This window comes from Bolinopsis microptera, chromosome 5, assembly GCF_026151205.1.
Source record: "Bolinopsis microptera isolate Bmic1 chromosome 5, MBARI_Bmic_1.0, whole genome shotgun sequence".
Lineage (NCBI taxonomy): Eukaryota > Metazoa > Ctenophora > Tentaculata > Lobata > Bolinopsidae > Bolinopsis > Bolinopsis microptera.
In genome coordinates, this window is record NC_087076.1 from 16,913,288 (window position 1) to 16,937,036 (window position 23,749).

A 23,749-nucleotide genomic window follows, 5' to 3' on the forward strand; every position below is an offset into this window, starting at 1 on the left:
TTTCCTTGTTTCACTTGTCCTTGTCTCTTCTAACCGGATATTATCCAACTATGAGTACAAAATGACTTGAACTTACTATTAACATAATGATACCTCCACATGGTTGTTCTAACAAGCCATCCTACGGTTAGCCATTTTTATTGTATTACCACTAAAAAGTTGTTTAAATACTTGTTTCGGATAAAAAATGTGAATATGGGTCTGGGTCGGTTTCGAACTCGATTCGAGTCTCGGGTGATCATGTGAAGACATGACGCTTAGCGAACTTAGCTGTTAATTAGATACTCAAGGTACAATTTTAACTATCAAATTGACGTGCCCGCGCACTCCCTGCGCAAAGTTATCCTTCGACAGTACACATTTTTAGCCATTTTGGGGCGATTGCGCGGCACGAAAGCTTTAAACCTTCATAACTCTACCCAGGAACAGTCCCTAGAACTGATTAAGGTTGTGATCTCCGAGTCTGAGTGTGTACTTTAAGATGATATATGATTTGTCATACCTGCGTCCACACAGGAGAATCACAAATGGGTATAGTCGCGAACGCAAAGAAACCGCAGGGAATACTTCTCGCAACCACAAATCGGCGAGATGCGAAGGTGGAAGGATTGACATCATCAGTCAAGGGGTGCACGATAAAAATAAACTTGCTCGGATTTTAAAATTTTTGTACCAGTGTTCATGTTTTCTAGAGACTGTGAGAATATAATTTTCACAATACCAAATTTGTGATACCTTTTTGGAAATATCAGTGAGTTTCGTCTAGGTGCCATATTTGATGCCGCGCGGCTTTTGGAGCAAAAATAGCTGTAAAAGTCGCGTAATTTGACCAAATTCGTTGATTTTTGTTGTATTATTCGGATATATTTTCGGTTCCTTGAATGAGATCATTCTGAAAATTGGCGACAAGCTTCCAATAGGGCTTTTACAGCTGTCCGAAAAATTTGGTGGATATCAGATTTGAAATAGTGATCAAAATGGGGCAAAAACACGCTGCTTTTAGCTGTAACATAATGTCTAATGGTTGGATAGGCTATAAATTTTTTGGATACTTTCTTTGTAAGTCTATAAGTAAGCTTACCAATTTTTGTTGCAATCGGAGGTCGGGAAGGATACTCAATATCTATTTGTTTGAAGAAAATTGTGCTGGCCGAAATTAGCGCTAAAAAACCATCCTACAGTCGGCACGCGCGGCTCACTGATCATGGCGCACTACCTACTCTACACTCAATTGTCACGTGACTTCACTTCAACCCGTTCTCTAGCTGGCCCTGAACGACTATTCAAAACCATAACCCTTTATTTTGATCCTAAACCTAACCCTGGCCCTTACAGGTGGACAGTGACCATTGCCGAAATTATTTGTGTACATTGTTGAAATGATATTATTTATCGAATTATGAACAAATTTCCTTACACTGTAATAATATAGTCTTGGAGCTGAGACAGTCACCAACGAAATAGGTTTGTTACTAAATCATTTAATAAGAATTAAGGACTGTGTAAGCCGTCACGGGCTTTCAATACACAACAACGAATTATTGTAGCTAACACTCCATGCACCACTATAATCACTCCTTCGACAAGTTTCTGTAAATCAAATTATGATGATGATGAAAATCTTTTAAAAATAACTGGCTTCAATTTTAATAACAATAAATAGTAGCATTTTAATAACAATAAATCGTAGAGATCAAAAACTTTAATTTCCAACACAGAAATTTATAGAAACACACCTAACAAATTTTACCTTGTAAAGGCCACTGGTTCCCGATGGTTACTAAAACAAACTTTTTCCAAAATAAAAGTTTGAAAGCAGTCCATATCTGCTTTCCTGTGAAACAGCTCAAATAGAAAAACTCATTCCCTTGTTATTACAACAATATTTAATCTAGGTAAACTATAGGTAAAAATATAATATTAATCATAAGCTAAAATGTACTAATCTTTGTATTCTAAATGGGGAAAAAGAAGAAACATTGTCAGTCAGTCGAGAAAATTGTCAGTCAGGCTATATGGCAGCTTTGTAGATGTTGTGACTATGCTAGTAGTGGTCCCAGGCTTGCGACTGGAATTGCGGTGTTAAATCGATTTAATGGTACCAACGATCCACCTCCCACTTGTTGTTTGGTACTTAGCATTAATAGTGTTAGCTGTAGCCATTTATAGCAAGAATCTTAAAACTAAAGGGGATGACAAGGAAAAGAGGAAGGAAAAAGAATAACGGGACAAACAATTAATTAAAGTATTTATAGGAGTATTAGATATTGTAATTACAAGCTTCAATAATAAATCACTGACTAAAACTTCTAATTAAAATGACACTTGGTACGCTCGCCCATTTTCACTGGTCAGTCTGAACTTCGGTTTAGCACGTTGTACACTTATTCACCTAAGTTTCAGAATTTGTTCAGTTTAGCAGAGTAAGTACCCGTGTTTCAATAAATCAAAAGATATCAGGGGAGTTCTTTAATAATGTTACGGTCATCTAGAATACCGAACTTCCTAATTTATAGGTGTTTGTTTTCAAATAAACATAGTCCAATAACACTTTACTACACTTCCATATACTTGGTATTTCATCCTGTATCATAATAGTAGCAAAATTAGCAAAATTAAATGCTATAGTAAATCCTTTTCATTTCGAAAGATTAATCAAATTAATCTTATCTATCCACTGTCGCTAATGAGTACAAAGACCTTCAACAAATTTGATTCCAACATCTGATACGTGTTTGTGTAAAATCATATGCAAAATATTCTTATTATCTGGGTGATGATTTTAGTTTGAAATGGTTATTTCTTTAATTATTCTCTGGTTTCCAAAACCTGAGGAATGAATAAAAACTTATTTCTTTTTTTTCCATTTCTGTTGTTGCTAGGGCAACAATCTTTAGCCGAGACTTGTGACGGTATGTACTACAGGTGTATGAAATATACCAGACAAAATATCTTTCAATGTGCGGAGTGAGGTCTCACTCTACAGTCTACAGCTACCTACTTCATGGTCCATTATCTGACCCTGTACTCTTTGTATCAATAAATAATAAGTCTAAACAACAAATGTGTCAGGTAGTTAAGAAGAGGTAATTGTCCATTTCACAGTTATATTTCCCTGGTAACCCAATCTTCATTCAGCAGTTCTGCATTACCTTTAAAATGTGAACTGTCCACTACATGAAGTTCCTACATCGTTTTACCATGGTCATATGTTTTGCTGCACTGTTGGGTTGTTGTAGTCCCCATTTCTTCACTCGTTTCACTGCGGCATAGATAGAGAGCTTTTGTATTCTTGTGATCTGTTGAATGTCGAATTTTTCCAAAAAGCTTACATATTTCCATCATTAGGTCACAATTTCAAGAACACATGCACAGCTAATAAAATGTAATCTACACCATGCCCAAAACCCAATCTTAATCGATTACTGTCCTAATAAGAACTTAACTATCATTTTGACGGCCCCAACGTCAATGTGGCTCTTGCTATGTGTTGGTTCAGCCGAATTAATTATTATATAATCAAGTTTATTTTTTCTTTTCTAGTTGTCATCCGGCCACACAATAAGCAACTTATATTGCAGCACCATTTTAAAATTAGTATATCAAAATATGTCATTGTAATTTTGCATGGCTGAAATGTAACACTTGATTTATATATATAATAATTAATTGAATTTGCAAATAAAAAAGAAAAAAACTTCAGTGAAGCTAGTTAACATGTCAGAAAATAGTGGAGGAGGAAACTTCAACGAAGATTGGTATGCACCACAGCAACATACCTACCGGAGAAGACCAAGGAGCAATCACCACAATTCATCAGACAATAGAAGGCATCAGGGTAATCAACCAAGGCAACAGAGTTCCCAACCGCATCAAAGTTATCAACCAAGACATCATTCAGGGTATGGCCCTGCACAATATCACAATGGACATTCTAATGGTAGCTTCAACTTGGAAATGAGTGACAGATCTTATGGTAATTCGCCCAGAAGGCCAACTGGGCATCATCAAAATCGACAAAATTCATCACGCCACACCTACAAGAGGGACCGAGAACGTGACCACAAGCAAGAATCTAGAGAGAGCTCCCAGCGCGAGCGCTCTGGTACTGCTATTCAAGATAACCAAGCTACCTCACTGCGCCATCAGATTGAATCAAATACATATGAATGCATGGTCTGCTATGAAACATTGAACGCATTTTGTGCGACTTATTCTTGTATCCAATGTTACAATATATTTCATCTGACTTGTATAAGACAATGGGCTTCATCTAAACTATCTGATAATACTCTACCTGAGGATGCAACTGCTGATTGGAGATGTCCAGCTTGCCAACTCTCTTCCACTAGCCTTCCCTTTCGATATTTGTGTTTTTGTGCATCAGTTGTTAATCCTGAATACAAGTCATTCATATTACCCCACAGTTGTGGAGAAAAATGTACTAGAGTGAGAGATTCCTGTTCACATCCTTGTCCTGAACTGTGTCACCCTGGGAAATGTCCAGCATGTCCTGCATCGGTCATAACCTATTGTGCATGTGCAACAGAATCTAAAAGAGTGAAGTGTAGTCAGAAAGACACTCCTTTCCAGTGTGCCAAATCATGTGGAAAACTTTTAAATTGTAGAAAGCATCACTGCGAAACTATTTGCCATTCTGGTGTATGTGATGACTGTCCTGAATCTAATGAGCTAGCTTGTTACTGTGGAAAATCGTCCAAAGATGTTCCATGTGGGCTGGAGAAAGAAAGTATGGGTCTTGATCATACAGGTTATTGGTCTTGTTTTGAGAAATGCTCCAAGACACTGACCTGTGAGAATCACATGTGTCTTCTACGCTGTCACTCTGGTCCATGTCCACCTTGTGAAACTGATGCTTCTGCAATCACCAACTGTCCATGTGGTAAAACGAAACTTGAAAAAATAACTCCAGGTGTCAGACAGACATGCCTTGATCCCATTCCTACTTGTAAAAGAATATGCAAGAAACCACTTGATTGTGGAATTGCTGACATGAAACACTTGTGCCAGGCAATTTGTCACAACGGACTTTGTCCTCCCTGTCTTGACAGATCCATTGTCATGTGTACATGTGAATCGTCCTCAGAATCTATGTTGTGTTCAGACATACCCGAGGGAGGGCTGAGATGTGAGAAGGTTTGCTATAAAAAGAAAAGTTGTGGCAGACACCGTTGTAACAGCAAATGTTGTCTAGAAGATAATCACATTTGTATGATGCCTTGTGGGAAAATGCTAACTTGCAAAAAAGCACAAATGTGAGGAGCTATGTCACAGAGGACATTGTATGCCATGCTTGCTTTCAACATTCCATGAAGTTTACTGCACATGTGGTAAAACCAAACTGGATCCTCCTGTGGCATGTGGTACTGCTCCACCAAATTGTAATGAGCCTTGTGGCCGAGACCACTCTTGTCCTCATCCAGTAACTCATACTTGCCACTATGAGGAGCAGTGTCCTCCTTGTGCTCAACTCGTCAATAAAGTCTGCATGGGCGGACATACAGTGCGCTTCAACATCCCCTGTCATGTACAGGATGTCTCATGTGGAGATGTGTGCAAAAAGCGGCTACCTTGCAACATGCACACATGTGAGAGATGGTGCCACAAGAGTGCTTGTGTTCTTTCTGACAGCGTCTGTGAACTTCCCTGCTTAAAAACTAGAATTATTTGCTCTCATCCTTGTAATGCTAAATGTCATCTAGAGAAACCCTGCCCTCAAAATGTATGCTTTGAAAAGGTTAAAGTTGTATGTGAATGTAGGAGAAGGTCTATCATGGTTCTGTGTTTCAAAGGAGCTACTCTGACTTCGGAGACACCGGATCTTACTCGGTATAGTGCAAAGCTGAAAAGCGTAGGCTTGTCTCTTTTGCAACAAGATCTTCTGGACTATCTCAAGAGTGGTGTGGTTCAGTGTGATGAAAATTGCAAAGTTGAGGAGAGAAATCAGAGAATGGCTGAGGGTCTTGGTCTCAAAGATGTCCCTATTGATGCCATTATTGCTCCTACTTATTCAGAATTTCTACAAAATGAAGCCCGAACCAAGAAAGAATTCATTATCGAAATTGAGAATGTATTTTTTGATCTGATTACTAAGTACAAGAAAAAGAATCAGGCACTAGATAATTTCAACAAAGTTAAATTCATATATCACGACTTTAAAGTCATGAACAAAGAAAAAAGAAGAACAGTTCACGAACTAGCGGTACCCTACAAAATAACATCACAAAGTATGGATGAAGAACCTCACCGCAATGTTCAGGTTCGGATAGGATGGGATGCTGTGGAACCTTCGATAAAACTCTCTCAGTATTCTCAGCGAAGGGTTATTGGTGGTGTTGGAGCTAAAGCTACACAGAAACCAGCTCAGAAAGTAAAGGAAGATGCTCCGAATTTGCAAACACTTTGCTTGAGGACTATGCAGAGAGATGAAATAGTTTTTGACAGTTGGGAAGATATAGACGAGAATTAAATGTTTAGATAATCTGTTTTGTGGGACGTAATGGTTTTATTTTGTTTTAGATCAATAATTCATTTTAAGTTATTTGTGTTTGCCAGCGCTTTTTACACATTTTCATAATTCTATAATCGATGTGATGAAATTTATTGAATTTTCAATTTTTATAGAAATTTCATAATGCATGATAGGCTGCTGTGCAGTACGGATGTACTTTTGCTTTTGAATCTTCTAGTTTCAAATTAAATACTCTCATCATTGCTTACCAAAGTTTGAATAAAACATAATGATAAATAATGGCTTAATAATACAGAATGCCGCTTTGATTAATAATTAAATTCTGTCTTAATTATTAAATCTAAATGCTCATCGACCGATGGTTGTTTTAACATATCAGATATTGAATATAACCCCAAACACCTCTAAAGGATGTAGCTGAGGGGAGTTCAACTATGAGTGGCTAACTCACTCAGGTAACTAACCTAACTCGACCTAAAAGCCGCATGCTTCTCATTACATTGCCGGTACAGTATGCTCTGTTTTGGCCTATTTGCTAATTTCATGAGCACATGCTGCTCTTTCATTGTTTGGTTTTCTGATCGTCTGTATTTTTAATTGTTGTCCATAACCGCACAGTCTGTATCAAAATGCTCTTTATTTCAGGGTTGTATCTAAAGGAGCAACCGATACTAGAGAGTTACAGATCGTATAATGCAACGTGGAGAGCGGCGTGACGACAAGCATGACAAACAGAGAGGGGGACGGACAAGCGCCCAAAGCGGGCGCGGCACCGGCGGGCGCAGCTCTTCTAACTCACAACAGAGTATGTTCTCAGAGCATGAGCAATTGTACTTGATTTTCATGCTATAATATTCCTTGCTTTTCAATATTTACAATTGCATTGCGCTGATAACCCAATACTGTTATTTATGATCTTTTACTCGTGATATACAGTATATATTATATACATGTGTAAGCTTATCGGTTCAAATCTGAATGGTTATTTTTAATATATTTTTCTGTGCAGGAACTGTCTGCAAAAAGTCCTGCTAGCACTCCAATGTTGAATACTCTGTAATTTTACTCGTATTCTCTTGCAGGCGGAGCTCTGATGGTTGGACCTAACTTCCGTGTAGGTCGTAAAATTGGGTCTGGTAATTTCGGAGAGTTGCGTGTGGGTAAAAATCTCTACAATAACGAACATGTCGCAATAAAACTGGTTCGTTTGCCCCTCATTTTGTTGCTTGATTTAAACTATTTATCTTACAACTTACATTACTGTACATTCAAAGAATTTGTAGTGTCATTGCAGCTGCTTCAATTTATCCATATTTAAGCTTAATTATTTAGGAACTAATGAAGTCGCGAACACCCCAATTGAGTCTGGAGTACAGATACTACAAATCTCTTGGCCCTCACTGTAAGTCCCACACAGAGTCGATTAAAAACCGACATTTGTCGTCAGAGCCTGGATTGCTAGTCGTTTATAATTCACTTTATCTTCATATTATAACCTCGTTCATGAAAAGTTCACAAAAGATTATATTCGCTTAATAAATATAATATAAAAGACGTTGCCCGTAGTTACTCATAACCTTAGTCTAATATATAACCATACTGAGCCTGTATCACGCACAAGATATAACCTGGTTGCTGTTTATAACACTGAATTGAGAGAATCAGGAACTAATGTGAACCTTGCAGTGGGAGTACCCGCGGTGTATTACTACGGGCCCTGTGGCAAGTACAACGCTCTGGTGATGGAGCTTCTGGGACCCTCCCTCGAGGACCTCTTCGACCTGTGCGAGCGTACTTTCTCACTAAAGTGTGTCCTGATGGTCGCCATGCAGCTGGTACGTTTATTTCCAGTTCTTTTGTGAACTTAATAACAATACAATATTGAAGGTTTACTGATTGTACGATAATATTCTGACTTTTATCTGCCCCCTTATTTGAAAAGGCTGTAGACTCCTGATCTGTTGTGAGATCGTCTCATAACTCTCTTATCTACGCTTTAAAGTCATTGGTACGGCGCATAAACGATAAAGCAGCATTATCCACGTACACAATAGTACCACAACATTCTTAACATTCAAGATGTTACGTTACACTCATTTAGTACTTAACGCTGTACATTAGAGTTCACATACCAGGCTAGCTGTACAGTACTAGTAGTACTGAACAAGAGGGCACTACACCCTACACCTACACATTGTACATTACCTTGTCAGTATTTTAATTTGATATCACTGTACACACTACACGTTAAAAGAGTGACTTCACAGTTCACGGTGCAGTGGATGATGTATGTTTCATCACGTTCTCTAAAATAACATGATGTACGAAACACGCGGTAAATTACGTCAATGTACGTCCGCTAGCACATCGCCTTGTCTGTATACATCAGTATGTGTACACTGTACATTAGTATACACTGGTACTAGCAGTAGTCGTGTACCGTGTATACAGACTTCTAATTAATGCAATTATAACACTGATCCATGACAACTACCTACTACTCAGCGAACTTACCCTGTCTCTGTTCCAATAATGGTGTCAGGTGATGATTGTAAATGTGCGTATCAAATAGCATCACACAGCCACTGTTCTTGTGAATGTTTCTGAGAATGTTCCAATAATGGGGGACTGATAACGGCAAAATTCACGCGCATTTCTCACAGTTACGGTAAAAAGTTTAAAATTGCATTACGGTGTTCACATTTAATACAATCAAGTTATTTTGTGTAAGTTTGCCAACATTTATGACCGGCGTGAACATGGAGCTGAGACGAAGAGATAATTTACGCGCAATCATTTGAACAACGTCATATCATATCATTATATGATGTAAACTCTAAATCAGTGAGTTCGGCCATGTCCGGGCCTGTTCACAATTCCTCACGAAGTACCGGACAATGAAATTAGAATATATATCTATTTATTAGTTTGTTTTTATCTTTTCAGCTTCAAAGGATAGAAGTGGTACACAGTAGAAAGTTAATCTACCGGGACATTAAACCGGAGAACTTCCTGATCGGCCGGCTTGGTATGAAGAACCAGGATATCGTGCATATCATCGACTTTGGGCTGGCTAAGGAGTACATCGACCCTGACACGAAGAAGCACATAGCATACAGGGAGCACAAGAGCTTGACAGGAACTGCTAGATACATGAGCATATCTACCCATCTCGGCAGAGGTAACTTGTTTTATATTAACTCTCGGTAGATTTGTTAATATGCCCTCTTTTATTTACATATCTCGAAAGGTAGTATTGTTGAGACATCTAGTTTATTTTACAGTATTTTCAATTTTTAACACAATGATTCATGACTTATTCACGAGTTTTACTGGCAGAGGTACTAAAGATTTACATAGCATTAATGTTAAACTGCACTATTTATAGTCCCCAACGGTAGTTTTATATTTATTATAGTATTTTTATATGGGTTCAAGGGCTGTCTTACAGTGCTGCTATTCCTGGTAATCTGTAAACTTCAGGGTAGTAACAGTTCCATTTAGTTTTTAAACCTGTCTACATGACTCACCGCAGTGTCCGTATCAGTACTTACTTACCAAACACATTTAATACATTTAACATGTAGTGAGGTTCTCTTATATGACTTGCACGCGAACGTGTACAAATATTCCACGCCTTGAAAACAGCTATGTTTCACCAGCCGTCAACAAAACACGCATGCAAAGTGCGCTATGCGAATAGTGAACATTCCTTGTCAATATAATCACGGCTAACTCTGTACTGGAGTGGTGAAGCCGAAACTGGGAGTAGTAAATAGTCTTCATACCGCACTTACCTTCCACAGAACATGTTAGAATTGATAACAATAAAGATGATTTCAAAGGGTGTGCAGTATGTAAGGTGGCACGGTCGTCGCAAAGTCCGCTTTTTATAAGTAAGCCCACATTCCCCCAGCATTGTGACTCCCAGTGTAATAATGTGTTCAGTGTTATTGTATTAAAACCCCCACGCCCAATAGTATATTGTATTCAAACAATTTTACCGTCTGGCCTCATTTTAAACTGTCTCGGCTTCTAGCTTAATAAGTGGTTAGTCTCAAATTGTAGTTGCCGGTACGTGACAATGTAACCTGTATAGTTTATGTATATATAATATGTACTTAAAATCTGTAATTTGATGCTTCAAATTATTTATTTGAGTAAATTGGTTTTATTAGCATAATAGAAATTTACAAATTTATTTGAGTTCCTGTATAGTTTTAACTCCCAATTTTCCTTGAGTCATAATCGCAACCTTTCACTGAATGTGAAATCAACTTCTTGCTCTCCCTCCAATCCCTGACACTATTAAACCAATACTCCTACTCCGATCTAATATTCACCGAAACACACACACCTCAGCTCAGCTCAGCACTACAATAATATGCTAAATTGATTTATATGTTCAACTTCTTCGCCGACCTGTCGGATAATTCGTGTTGGTTATAAAATGTTGGTTGCGTTAGGATTTCCCATTACGGCATAATTACATAATATAATATAAGTTGCACTGTTAAAAAGGTGACTTGAACTTCATGGATCCTACTAGCCTGATAACATTAAAATGAATAATAATTAGGGTAAAATGAAATTATTGGCGGAACTGTCGATGTAATATCCGTGGTGTTCTGTAGGTAAGAAAACATGATATGTGAAGCATAAGTATAAGCAAGTAACGAATAATGTACTAATGTGTAGTGTTTTGTAAGCTATAATTAGTGATTCTAGAAACGGATATTTTGTGTGTGTTAACACACAAAGACAAAAGATGATCGGAAGGTTTACGGCGACTGGTAACCTGACCAATGACAAATCATAGTCTAAAGTTTTCAAGACCACTGTTTTTCTTCTGTCACGATACCTATTCTTGATGCATGACCTCGTTGACTCGTCATGTTACTACTACTACTACTAGGTCGGAACTAAGTCCGAGCTACGCCAGAAAACCCCTAGCCTCCAGCTCCATACATCCCTGTCCCGCATCAGGGTTCTCAGTTCATCTTTAGAGTTTGTCCCAACTTTCGTCAGTAACATAGACAAATAGCTTTGTCATGCTGACAGCCACTATTTTCAGAACAGAGCAGAAGAGATGACCTGGAGGCGCTGGGATACATGTTCATGTACTTCCTACGTGGTGGTCTCCCCTGGCAGGGCCTTAAGGTACGTGCGAGAAACTTTAATGTCATTATCTTGTTCTTTAGTTTTGTATTTCCTACATGTTTCAATGTGTCCCAGTAGGTAATAAAACACCATACTCACAGACGAAGTTCACATTTCATTTAATATGTGGGATTAGATATGGCTTGAGACGAATTTGCACTCCCCCGGTAAAAACTGTTAATTGTTAGATTTATATTCCAAGCGGAGGTTAAATGCTCCAAGAAAACGTGTAGAAATAAAATGTCCATAATCGAATCAGTCGCTGTTCAGTGAAGTTGGATTGTTCCGCTCTCTGATAAATTCCAAATAAACCTGTTCTCAGTATTTTCATTGTGTCCGGGAGTGATTTTCAAACTATGTACACACCTCACAGTTGTTAAATAATGATCGCCGTTCGCGTTGAATGCTCTGCTTGGCATTTAGAGTCTAACAGATCGTGCTTTTGTTAAAAATCTCTCCTAGTTTTTACTTTGCTTGTCACTAGCTTCATTTTTGTGCACGTGCATACTTGTTAGCTGTCTGAGTGGTCCGGTGACCTAACACGTGGACATGTGACATAATAGTCACGTGATCATTTCAGGCTGACACACTGAAAGAACGATATCAGAAAATCGGGGAGACGAAGCGCAGAACGGCTATTGAAGAGCTCTGTGCCAATTTCCCTTGTTAGTAAATTTGAATAATGACCATTCATTGCCTAATTATCTCTATATAGTTAGGCTGACATTTGATATAGAAATATGTAAGATTAAGTAATTGTGCCATGCCTTTGGCTCTGTTCAAGTCATACGTATTTAAATTCTGGCGCACGTCCAAAACGAACCTCACTATCAACATTTCTTTCAGCGGAGTTTTGTACATATCTTCACTATGTCCGGAATCTGGACTTTTTCGAGGTTCCCGACTACGCCTACCTCCGCAGATTATTTCAAGATCTCTATGAGAGAAGTGGTTTTCCCTTGGATGGGAAATTTGATTGGTCTGGCAAAGTTGTAAGTTCATGAAAATACTTAAAAACTTTCAATTGCTCAATTACTTTTCCTTAAGATTTTATCAAGCCACGGTATTAGAAATCTTTCTTTACGTTTCATGCAAATTTATATCTAAATATTCTGCAAATCTCTTTAAAACCGAACCTTGCGGCTTACTTGGACATTCATTAAGTTACCTGGTCACAGCTCATTTAGTGTACATCAGCTGCGCTTCTAGAAGCTATGTAACTATATGTATGTTCAGTATTCTGTAACTCACAAACTCCTAACCTCAGCATCTATTAACGCGTGACAGTGACTGGGGTAACCCCACTGAGTCACGTGGTCACCACACTCCGCACAATACCGCACAGAACGGTGAGATCCGTGAGACGATGCAGCTGTCGCCGGCGGTCCAGCAGCGCGGCGGCACGGGAGGTGCCACTCAGGCTCACGCTGACGCTACTAGCGAAAACAATACTAGGTGGGTCTTTATAGAATGTCATTTCAGTCCAGTTGGAATTTTGCAATTTCTCAAATATGGGTTGATCTGATTTATATGGTTGAATTATATTATGGATGATTTATACGGTTGAACCGTAATTTGAGTTCTTTAGTATGATCTTTAAGATGATTACTTCTAGAAATTGTAACGTCATGCCATATTTATCAACATACGAATACAGCTCCAGTTCAATCGGATATTTAATTTTGGGAGTGGCACTGATGACCGAACCAAATATTGAGTCAAGTAGGCACCCCTCCTAATATCAATATATAACAGATCTAGAAGAAATTTTGTTCCATCACCGATTTTTGAGAACATGGACAGACATGCCAGAAGAACCGTGAGAGAACAGTTAAAACTTCTGCTGACTGAGCTACTCTCTGACATATTATAGTTGATATTGGGCCCAGCCGTGCCTGTATTACTCACATGTATATACTATCAGTATAAATACTACACCACCACCACCGCCTTGGACATCACATTAGTGTTATATAGACATATGGCACGATATTTGAACTGGATAAGTACAGCACTGCATCTATATTTTGTCACTATGATTTCTTATTAAGAGGTTCATATCGTACTGAATTAAGACTTTATTGACATGGCAGCAGGCAACTAATGCTCGCATTACGATATATAAGTTGCTACACTTTAAGTTTTATTTAGTAACACTTTTTCTCCGTGTTTAAAAGCTTTTAAAACTTCATAATGGGGGATAAAAGCAGGTCGAGAAGAAATTGTGTCCAACTCACTGATAAAGTAGCTCCATGGCAACTTTCAATGGTTTCTTCACTTTTTATATTATATCGGGTATATCCAGAGCTGGAGGTAGAGTCCATGGTATTGTAACTTCTTAATATCACAGTGCCCTTTCAAGAGTAGCTGGTATTTTAATGCTCTGTTCTCAAAATTTGGAGGATAATAACCTGTCAGCTTTGCTGCCACTGAATATGAAATGCTAGGAATCATATAGTTTCATGATTCATTTTCAAAATAAGAGTTCAATGATTCATTTTCTTCGCCGTATTAATCAGATTGAAATACACCTTTCTGGAAAGTTCTAAAATAATCGGTTTTCACGGATGAACGAGAGCATTGATTACTACAATGTCCCATGGCCTGGAGCTGGTACTTGGTAGATCATGTTTTAAAGATCATGACATCATCTATTATGATTAGGTATTTTGCTCACACAACTATTAAGTATAGATTGTGGTTAAAATGCTCGAAGTAAGCTAGCTTTACTTCAACAAGCTCCTCTGCTGATAAATTCCACAGTGTTAGGTAGACTGCAATATATACATACTCAACATAGTTTTGCGATCTTTGTGCAGTTATATCGTCACGCCATATACCACATTTGTCTGTCTACGAGCTTCCAAGAATTGTAAAAATGAATGGTGAAGGTTCTCCACGAACTTCCAGCAGACTTTGTCTCTAATTTTTTCATTGTTCTCTAATTTTTTCATTGTTCTCTAATTTTCTCTGAAGAATGTTTTCTTTGGCTTTAACGCCACAAGAAAATGTTGAATAGCAATGGAATTTTTAGTTTTCAGCACTACAAGCATTTCGTATAAACGGTAACGCAAATATTTGGGTGTGTTGATACAATGTGGTGACATGGTTTAGACCACGTTTAAAGGAGGAATTCTGAATAGATTTTTTAATTTTTAAGTCTTAGAAAACCCGGCCAAAGCGATTAATATAAATAATATTGTGGAATTCTTTTTCTTTAAGTTATTCGTGCCACACGAGAAATATATTAGATGGACTTTTTATACTTTTAAAATAATTTGAGCGACTGGCGTTAATTTCAAACCTCGCCTTTCTTCGCAGGTTCTGTTGCTTCGTCAAGAAAAAGAAAAAGAAAAAGAGCACCTCTCAGCACATTTAACACACCTTGAACCACCACCTCTTCTTTTTACCCAACCCAATCTTGCGGAAGAAAGTAGAGCTTCGAACACAACATGTAATCGGGTCAAGTGATGACGTCACGTGATGTTTTGAGGAGCAGGTGACGTCACGTGTACAATGTACAGAGTCACGTCATCATTCGTGTGTTCTCAGTTTAGTCAGATGAAATATTGCACGCACGCAAACTTGCGGGGATTATTAAGCAGACAATTGTGTACATTGATTTTATAACCCTTAATTAACTAACGCAAGATATTCATGATATTTAAAAAAAGTAACTGATGATCTTATATATATATCCTGCCGTACTTACTGTTAGTAGTCGAAACTGTTATATGTCTGTAATTTTTAGCCCCCTTTTGGTTATGGTAATAAAATTTGGGTTTAAATTCATATTATTGATAATGATGCATATTATTCAAGTTATGAATAACGTATGTATACCAAACTGTCTAGAGTTTATAAGTTTTGATTACGCAATATTCAAGACATATTAGGGATTTGAGTCCAAAGAGAATTCAAAGATCTTAGTAAATACAATATTGTACCAACAGAAATCTTACTAAATGTATTGTACATTTTTAAATTATAAGGTTACATTAGATCCTTATCCTGATCAACTTGATCGTACATCATATAAAGCCTAAAATATTTTCTCCTTAAACCTGATTTTAGTGCAATACTACTCTAACTTAAAATCTTGTATATTTATACCGTTCTCAGCTCGTTTAGTGTGGATTTTTGGTAACAACAGTTTGCATATCTATCTCTCCAATAAGTTTTGGTGTCGATTTGTCAAACGCTACTACAAAGATTCGTTTCGTTCTCAGAACGGAGATGAGAGTTGAAATAAGAATGTTGTTTTGTTTGTTGTGGATTCCACTAAGATTGCTCCTTGTAATTACGTGTTAATGGCATTGCTGCACTTCAAACTCGACCCCTTCCCACACACACACACACGCGTAGATACTGTTGTAAACAGTGTACTACCAGTGTAAAGTACACACCACGTGTACAAATTGTGCTCTTCTGAAGTTTAATCTTTTGTACATAGCATTTTCCACGGGCGAGATTGCTCTCTCTCCCTTTCTCTCTATCTCCGGGCTTGTTTTGATACTGCAGCAGTGTCCGGAAATTAGCTGTAAGAAGACTGTTGAAGTAAATATAATGTGGACCGTGGCAGATCAATCATGAAACTTGTGTCTTATTTTCTAAAACAAAATTTGATTAAAATTTACTGTAAAATTACCGCCAATTTCACTTGACTATTTTTGCACCTGAAAATTCCATATAAGGGCGTGTAGTGAAGTCAAAGAAGGCGTGTACGCGCAGTGCAGGCCAGTGTGACAAACACCTTCATGTATTTCACTAATATACAAATGTACACGAACTTAAAGACATGGGCACATTCCGCTACTGACGTGCGAACCCTCGACATACCAAGATATCTACATATAGCGCACTCGTTACAGAGATATGTGAATATTAAGGGCCCATTAGTACCAGGCGGTAACGTCACCTGTTCTCTCTCTCTTGTTGTGTAGCATTACTCATTTTATTAGAACCGTTATACACGGAAATAGTTAGTTTGGAACATGTGGCGGCCCTTCATGTACACTTTGTGACCTTAATGAAAGAATTAGGTAGTTTCAAACGATCACAACTCATTCGATCAGTTATTTCACTCTGGAGGCTTCAATAATTTCAAGCCTCTGATAGTTGATCACAAACGTGACTATTATTAACTACTGTATTCAGAGCCCAGCACCACCCATCTACTGAACGTTTGCACAAATCACATTATATATGTGTTCTTTAATGACACATATATAATATTCATCCTTGTGGTTCACGATATATGTCTAATGTGCGGTATTGGCTGTTCCTCACGTCTAATATAGGTGAGTCGTGACTTGTGTGTGTGTACAGCTAACATTATTAATTGCGCTAAGCACTGAATATTACGGGTTGTACTTTGCTGGTTTCACAGCAATGTACGGGAGATATATCGTACACATATTATGCACATGTTCCTTAAATCTTGATAATATCGGATGTAATGGTGCTGTGAAGGTTCGTGTTTGCCATGATACATTACTCACAGTGCAACCCATGCTCACTATCTTAACATTTCATGAATACCACCGTATCATCGATATTTAAAAAGTTGATTAGCCTTTACAATATAAGTGTAACCATTATGACGATACGTACCAATTACTGTTTATATGACTGTAATGAACAAATCATGAATGATCAGTTTTATGCCAATTTAGCATATTTTGGTCTGCTCTTACGTGTTAAACAAAGGTTTAATTGTTCACTAGTAAGGCTGTAGATCGCGCTGCGTGAGGCCATTCTTTGGCAATTGATATATTGATAACATATTGATGTGAAGTTAATTGGAACACCATGGTTTACTCTATGAAATATACTGTAACCGCTAATATAACTCCAATATTCCCAGTGTGTATGTTGAGTGGATTAAGAGAGACACTGCACTCGGTGCGCTCTTTTCAAAATGTCAGCTACGTGTTGGCACACGTCCGTTCTATTCAAACCACCTCCGCTACTCTTAAAACCCATTATGAAACTCTGGGTGTCAAATACACAGCCACTCCCAAACACATAAAAGCAGCTTACTTCGACCTGGCAAAGAAATGTCATCCGGACGTTAATCCGGGTGACGAGAGCAAAGAACTGTTCCAGAAGATCAGCCAGGCTTACCAAGTTCTCAGCGATGAGAAGCTACGGCAGGAGTATACTGCTAGCTTGGACCACGAGGAGGTCACCTTCAAGTCTGATGCATACCGAAACGAAAGTCCTGAATCTGTTTTCAAGTCAGCATTTGGAGTGAACTTTGATGAGATGTTCAGCGACAGGTTCGGATATACAGTTGAGAAGGACAACATAAGGGAGTATATCCTGGGTATATCTCTCTTTGAGGCTGTCATGGGTTCAGCTAAGTATATAGAGATAAACACGCATCAGAGATGTATGAAGTGTAAAGGTTATGGGGCAGCACAGGGGGCTCCTAGTACTCGGGTGGATTGTGCCAGATGTTATGGCAGTGGTCAAATTCCATACAAAAAACCCGTTGATGTATCTTGGATGAAACCGTATGAAAACCAGAAATTACCGGAATTTACTACTTGTGGAGACTGTTTGGGTAAAGGTTATTACATATCTGAACCTTGTTTAAGCTGTAACGGTATAGGAAGGGTGGATGTTTGTCAGTGGCATCCTGTTTCAGTTCCACCAGGGGTCAAACATGGCCAAGTTCTGAACTGTCCTGGCATCGACGGTGCACCTATGTTAATCACAATACACATTATACAAACACCAGATATTCTATTCGATTACGATCATGAAGACAATGTCAGATCAAAGATAGCGGTACATTACAGTACGCTGATCCAAGGTGGTCACGTGCATGTAAGAACTATTGATAACGAATACCATACATTGTACATTCCTCCAAACACACAGCCGGGTACTGTCATTGAGTTGGAAGAGTTCGAACCGATCCACGTGTTTGTTGTTGAGCTGTTCATGCCCAAGTCTGATAACTTAACGTCATATCTAGATAAGACTTACAAGCATATTCTTGCGGAAGAGGAACGGCATTTGACTTCGACAGACACTCCTATAAGTACACACTATTGTAAAACTATCAAACTAGACTCGTTGTCGAAGTTTAAATTATTTAGGAACGATGTGTTCAGTTATACTTTCGTTCCGTTGTATCGGTTATTTATTCATTGGCCTGTAACTGCTTTGTATAGTTGGGCTAAACGGACTAAAAAGTTAAACCGATTCGTTCAGTTTTTAGATGGCGCTAAGGGTCACACTTTTCATTATCCTATGAACAGGAAGAATTCGTTGTAGAACTTAAGGCAATGTTTGCCACTTTGATAGTAATTATGTAAATGAAATTTGCGTAGACCTCGGAGCCCGTTCTCCTTTTGAATGAAACTGTTTGCATAATTTTGTTCAATTGCGCGGCTTAATATTGAAGCTTAAAATGTCAACATTCAGCCAAAATTTCTAAGAAGTACGCATGAAAATAGCCAAATCGTCAGCAATTAGTGTGTGCGCGTCGTTCAATTCTGCCGAATAAATTTGCGCGCGCACAACAGCCGAACAAATCAAAACAGATATTTCAGAGGCTGCATTTCAAATTTGAGCATGAAGCAGTAGACAAGCAATCCGAAAACACACATGGGTTCGCATTGTACACTCACCATGAGGAAACTGAATTTCGTCCCGGCCCAGTTGCGCGGATCGATAGTCACGTATTTTAACCTAGAGCCGCGCACGCAAATCTAAATTCTTAATACATTTTTTTGATTTTGGGCGTTTTCAACCAGTTTTAATGATATGATATATAACATTTTTCAAATAGTATACACAATACACATAATGTCACGATGACCATATATAAAAATAACTCTTCAAAAACTCAATATTTTGAAAATCACCCTTCAATGCCCTTCATGGCCTTGCGGCTCCAAGTTCAATTCTAAACTGTCTATATTGACAAAGTTCTTTCTCGCCCCTCTGTGTTCATATTAAATTGAACACAATTCGACGGCAGAATACTGCGGCTACACTTTTGCGTTTTAATATTTGCCTTTTCGGGCAGCGCACGACTGATGATGCAACGTGTATCAAGAATTAATATGCAATACAGTTAAAATTGCACTTCGATCAATACCTGCTCATCTTGAAGGCAAAAATATGTTAATGCAGCTACTTCCAACTTAAATATCCATGGACGTACTACGAGACAAATTCTTTTACAAAAGTGAAAGCCTTTGTCAATGTGCCTCAAAAGTTGAAAGTGATCCTAAACGATTCCCCGTTCAATTTTGGTCGGAGAACGCCAACTCAGTTAAGTGCATAACCAAGGAAATTATAGACATATTTCATACGTATCAAATTGGATGTGCTTTTGGCGGAGATATAACGTGCGCCTAAAAATATTTACACCCCAAGTTAAAAATATAAATACATTATTTTAAAAACACTATCAAATAAGGTGGTTGATCAATCACTTGTGTCATTACGACGACGTCGCTATATCAAGTCAAAATATTCCCCAAAATAATTTAAAGACGATTCCCGATCGAAAACGTTATTGGTAGAAAAAGTTTCTCAAGTTACATAAATATCAATGGAAATGCAATTTTATGGATAAAATCAATAAAACTTACAATACAAGTAAAGCCCAAAACAGAGTAACACACCCTAAATTGGTTGAGACTTGAGATGTGATACATCCAAGCAGTCTAAGTAGACAATAATATCATGTGAGTTAATATAAAACTAGCTCCAATGTTCATGTAACCAGACAGGTTCTACCAATCCAAAGAGTAAATTAGGTTTCCATTCAGTCAGTAGTTAAACAGTGTCTAGCACTGGTCATGGTCATCCTAAGAGGGACTCTCCATTTATTACAGGCCTGGGTAATACTGTTCGAAACATTTTAGTTAAAAAATTTGCATAGAGTGGCCTTTTAAAATTATATGTACTAAGTACTTATTGACTTATATTATATTATATATGCAACTATATAGTTGTCACTGATGATAGCATGCTTTCATGATTGAAAAAATTTTTTGAGGGGGCCTTATTGCTGTCTTATCAAATTCATGTACGTTTGTTAATTGCTCTTGTTATCAGCATCGCACAGCCTTGCTTAAATCGAGTACAACGTGTACATCGCTACTTGTACATAATGAGCTATACATTGGAATCCCTGCATCGATTGGAGAAGGACATTCGGGGAACTTTCGATTCGTTGACTGGAGCAGCTAAGTGTAAAAACATCACTGAAGTTACGAAGCATGTTCTTATGAAAGGGAACAATGTCAGCAAAGACTCACTTGCTGGATTTATCATGGAATTTGTTAAGATTGTAAACTGCAGCACAGACATTCTTAAATCTGCGTCATCAAATATTGACACTTTGAAATCTGATCAGATTGTAAATCAGAAACTTATGTTGGAGCTTAAGGACGAAATTATTCAGAAGAAGGACAATCATGTTCAGAAAGTTCTGGAGGTCGTCAAAACAGAAGTTAAATCGTTTAGCGACATAGTGAAGCAGAACAGTCCACAGATCCCAGGCAAAACTTTGCAAGCGGCTGTGAAATCAGCAGTTGACAATGATAATCGCAGTCGCTGTGTGATGGTATACGGACTCAGGGAGGATCCTAAAACCAATCTTGATACAGTTGTGGGAGGTATGCTTAGTGAAATTGCTGGAGCAGAAAAACCCTTCGTGAGGGAATGTTACCGTCTGGGAACTGCGAAGCCTGGCCAACATCGTCCAGTCAGAGTTTGCTTCAGCCGATCAGACTCAGTTTCTGTTGTGCTCAGTAATGCTAAGAACTTGAAGCAGTCGTCACAGTTCAATAAAACATTTCTGAGTCCTGATCGATCTCCTGAGGAGAGGCTGATACGGAGAAAACTTGTTGAATCTTTAAAAGCAAAGATGGAGAAAGAGCCAGAAAAGTATCACTTCATACGAGGAGGAGAGATCTGCACCACTGAAAGGAAAGTGACCCCGCAACACAGCACGGAAAAGAAGACGATTCCACAACACTCAGGATTCTCGATTCCGCAACATTCAGGATTCTCCACTTCGAGTAATCGTGCTGCTGGCCTCAACAAATCTTTTACGCAGGGACCATGGATTCCAGGAACACTGTCCATTAGTACTCCGATGAAAAAGCGATGAATGTCGATTTGCCGTGATTCTAGCTTTGTGTGTTATTGTGTGATTTCAATGCACGGCAATGAAGGGACTCAGGTACCACGATCTGGCAGACAAACATGTCTGAACAGACATAGCGAGTCAGATCTGGTTCAGGAAATTTTATCGTTAAAGAGATATTCATATTTCATATGAATCAATACTCAGGTTTCTAATTTTGGACTCGCCCGGGGTTTGATTATGATACTTTGAGGAATGATGTTTTTGCTGACATTTGATTTATAAGTTGATTTCAAATCCCCTATGGGTACCAGAAATACTGGTTTCACAACAACAACATTATCCAATTCTTATTACCAGGTAACAGTTCAATAAAACAATAAGTTTTCTTTTCAAGGGATTATTTAATCATATGACTCCTCTTCCATATCGTAGGTTTCAAGTTCTAGGAACAACGAAATGGAGAATGTGTTATTTCTGACTACTCATGACAGCAATTTTTATGGTCGACTTGGCCCAACCATCATTACCACCACAAACAGGTCTCGCGATGCTGTTGGTGAAAGTGTAATGGATTCTATGATGAGAGACATCGGTGCAAAAATACGGCAAACTGGCAGAATTCGCGATGATCGCCTTGAACCTGACACTTGGTATTCATCTGAAAACATTGCTCAAGTAACCTGTAAAGTAGTTGGTTTAGGATACAATGTTGCTTCTACGTCGAAGGGCGGGGAAGAAACACTTGTTGTAATGCAACTGAGATCTGATCTGGTAACACTAACAGGACCTGTGAATACGTAAATATGCAAATAGAAAATACTATAACAAACGTCGATGAAAGCTCAGATCTGACCTTGTGACAGGGCAAAATGTGAACCTCAACTGGATTGACTGTGTCATTTTAGGAGGGCATAGCTGCTGTCGTGGACTTTTCATGAATGTGTTTGATTTTGTATTATACCTGGTTTCCGCCTTTTTTTATGTATAAAAACCAAGACTTTAAGGCTTACATTAAGTGGTGTCAAGACTCGAGATTGCTAAAGTAATTATTACCTATTTAATTTGCGTTTTTGACACTGCTTGGGGGTCCAAATTTTGGGGACTAAAATTCTTATTCCTTGGCCAATTTTTTATTTTTTCATGCTGATTTGAAGGCCATTAAAGCATTTGACCCAGTCAAAAAGTTTTAGTTGTATATCTTTTAAGGTTTTTTTGCGTTTTGTCGCGTTAAAGTTGATGACGTGGTGTCAGTAAAATGGTACGGATAAACACATATAATATACATACATATATATATCGTCTTGCTTTATATATAGTATATCGTCTTGCTTTATATATAGTAAGATTGGGCACTCATTGACTGAGCTATTAAGGCCAACGTATGGGTACTGACCTTTGGCCCCCCATGTATTATGGGTCGTTTACAGTTTACACGTTTTTAAATCACTTTTCGCTGTTGGAGTACCTGAGACATCTCACAGCAAGTAGACCAAAGTGGCTCATGCTTGTGAACAGTGCATCAACTACCCGAAGCGGTGGGTTGGGAGTCCCCCCTGGGATCATTTCATTTGTAAAATTGTACACATTATAAAAGCTACAATAAATTATCTATAAAATTTACATAAACAAACTTAGAAGACATCCTTTGGATTACCTTGCTGTGCATCTTTAGTGTCTTGGATGCAAAATGCAAATGTGTTTCTATCCACATATCTGAAGGATACCATATTGGTGCTGTTGAAGGATACCATATTGGTGCTGTTGTATGCTTAGGGGTCGTTCACTTATTACTTACTCGCTTTTTGGAACATTTTTACCTCCCGGAGGCACTATATGAGAACTATACCAGATATTGGAGAGTACTTTACCCCAGTAGAAAGCAGGATCATGCACGTGCTCATTCCAGCCCTTCTCGGTCGACCTCTCAACCAGTATGAGAGATAAATAAATAAATAAATAAAGTCAATTTTTAC

At 38.2% G+C, this 23,749-nt stretch overlaps 3 protein-coding genes across 4 annotated transcripts; all 3 read left to right on the plus strand.

Annotated features, from left to right (window-relative positions):
• Nucleotides 1–3,697: 3,697 nt before the first annotated feature.
• Nucleotides 3,698–6,589, plus strand: LOC134814821 (transcriptional repressor NF-X1-like). The gene is given in 2 exon segments (XM_063823108.1): nt 3,698–5,262; nt 5,264–6,589. Coding segments are annotated over 2 exon segments (2,772 nt in total). The 5' UTR covers nt 3,698–3,717; the 3' UTR covers nt 6,491–6,589.
• Nucleotides 6,590–6,901: 312 nt separating this feature from the next.
• LOC134814824 (casein kinase I-like) lies at nt 6,902–15,803 on the plus strand. Of its 2 annotated transcripts, none has more exons than XM_063823114.1 (11): nt 6,902–6,999; nt 7,139–7,298; nt 7,576–7,694; nt 7,826–7,895; nt 8,180–8,328; nt 9,440–9,674; nt 11,568–11,653; nt 12,234–12,318; nt 12,500–12,645; nt 12,921–13,108; nt 14,975–15,803. In XM_063823114.1, exons 2-11 carry the CDS (start codon nt 7,187–7,189, stop codon nt 15,030–15,032), a joined length of 1,248 nt encoding a protein of 415 aa, XP_063679184.1. In that variant the 5' UTR covers nt 6,902–6,999; nt 7,139–7,186; the 3' UTR covers nt 15,033–15,803. The 2 variants fall into 2 exon arrangements, with proteins under 2 accessions (XP_063679184.1, XP_063679185.1); XM_063823115.1 differs by having other exon boundaries at nt 6,902–6,948.
• Nucleotides 15,804–17,379: 1,576 nt separating this feature from the next.
• On the plus strand, nt 17,380–19,027 carry LOC134814823 (chaperone protein DnaJ-like). The gene has a single exon (XM_063823113.1). It carries the CDS (start codon nt 17,465–17,467, stop codon nt 18,938–18,940), a length of 1,476 nt encoding a protein of 491 aa, XP_063679183.1. The 5' UTR covers nt 17,380–17,464; the 3' UTR covers nt 18,941–19,027.
• Nucleotides 19,028–23,749: the final 4,722 nt, after the last annotated feature.

Excerpts from the sequence above, each read along its gene's own strand:
- LOC134814823 (XM_063823113.1), top strand. The coding sequence starts at position 17,465 with ATGGTTTACTCTATGAAATATACTGTAACCGCTAATATAACTCCAATA.
- LOC134814824 (XM_063823114.1), top strand. The coding sequence starts at position 7,187 with ATGCAACGTGGAGAGCGGCGTGACGACAAGCATGACAAACAGAGAGGG. Across the intron at positions 8,329-9,439 it reads TGATGGTCGCCATGCAGCTG|CTTCAAAGGATAGAAGTGGT; the intron begins GTACGTTTATTT and ends TTATCTTTTCAG. Across the intron at positions 11,654-12,233 it reads TCCCCTGGCAGGGCCTTAAG|GCTGACACACTGAAAGAACG; the intron begins GTACGTGCGAGA and ends TGATCATTTCAG.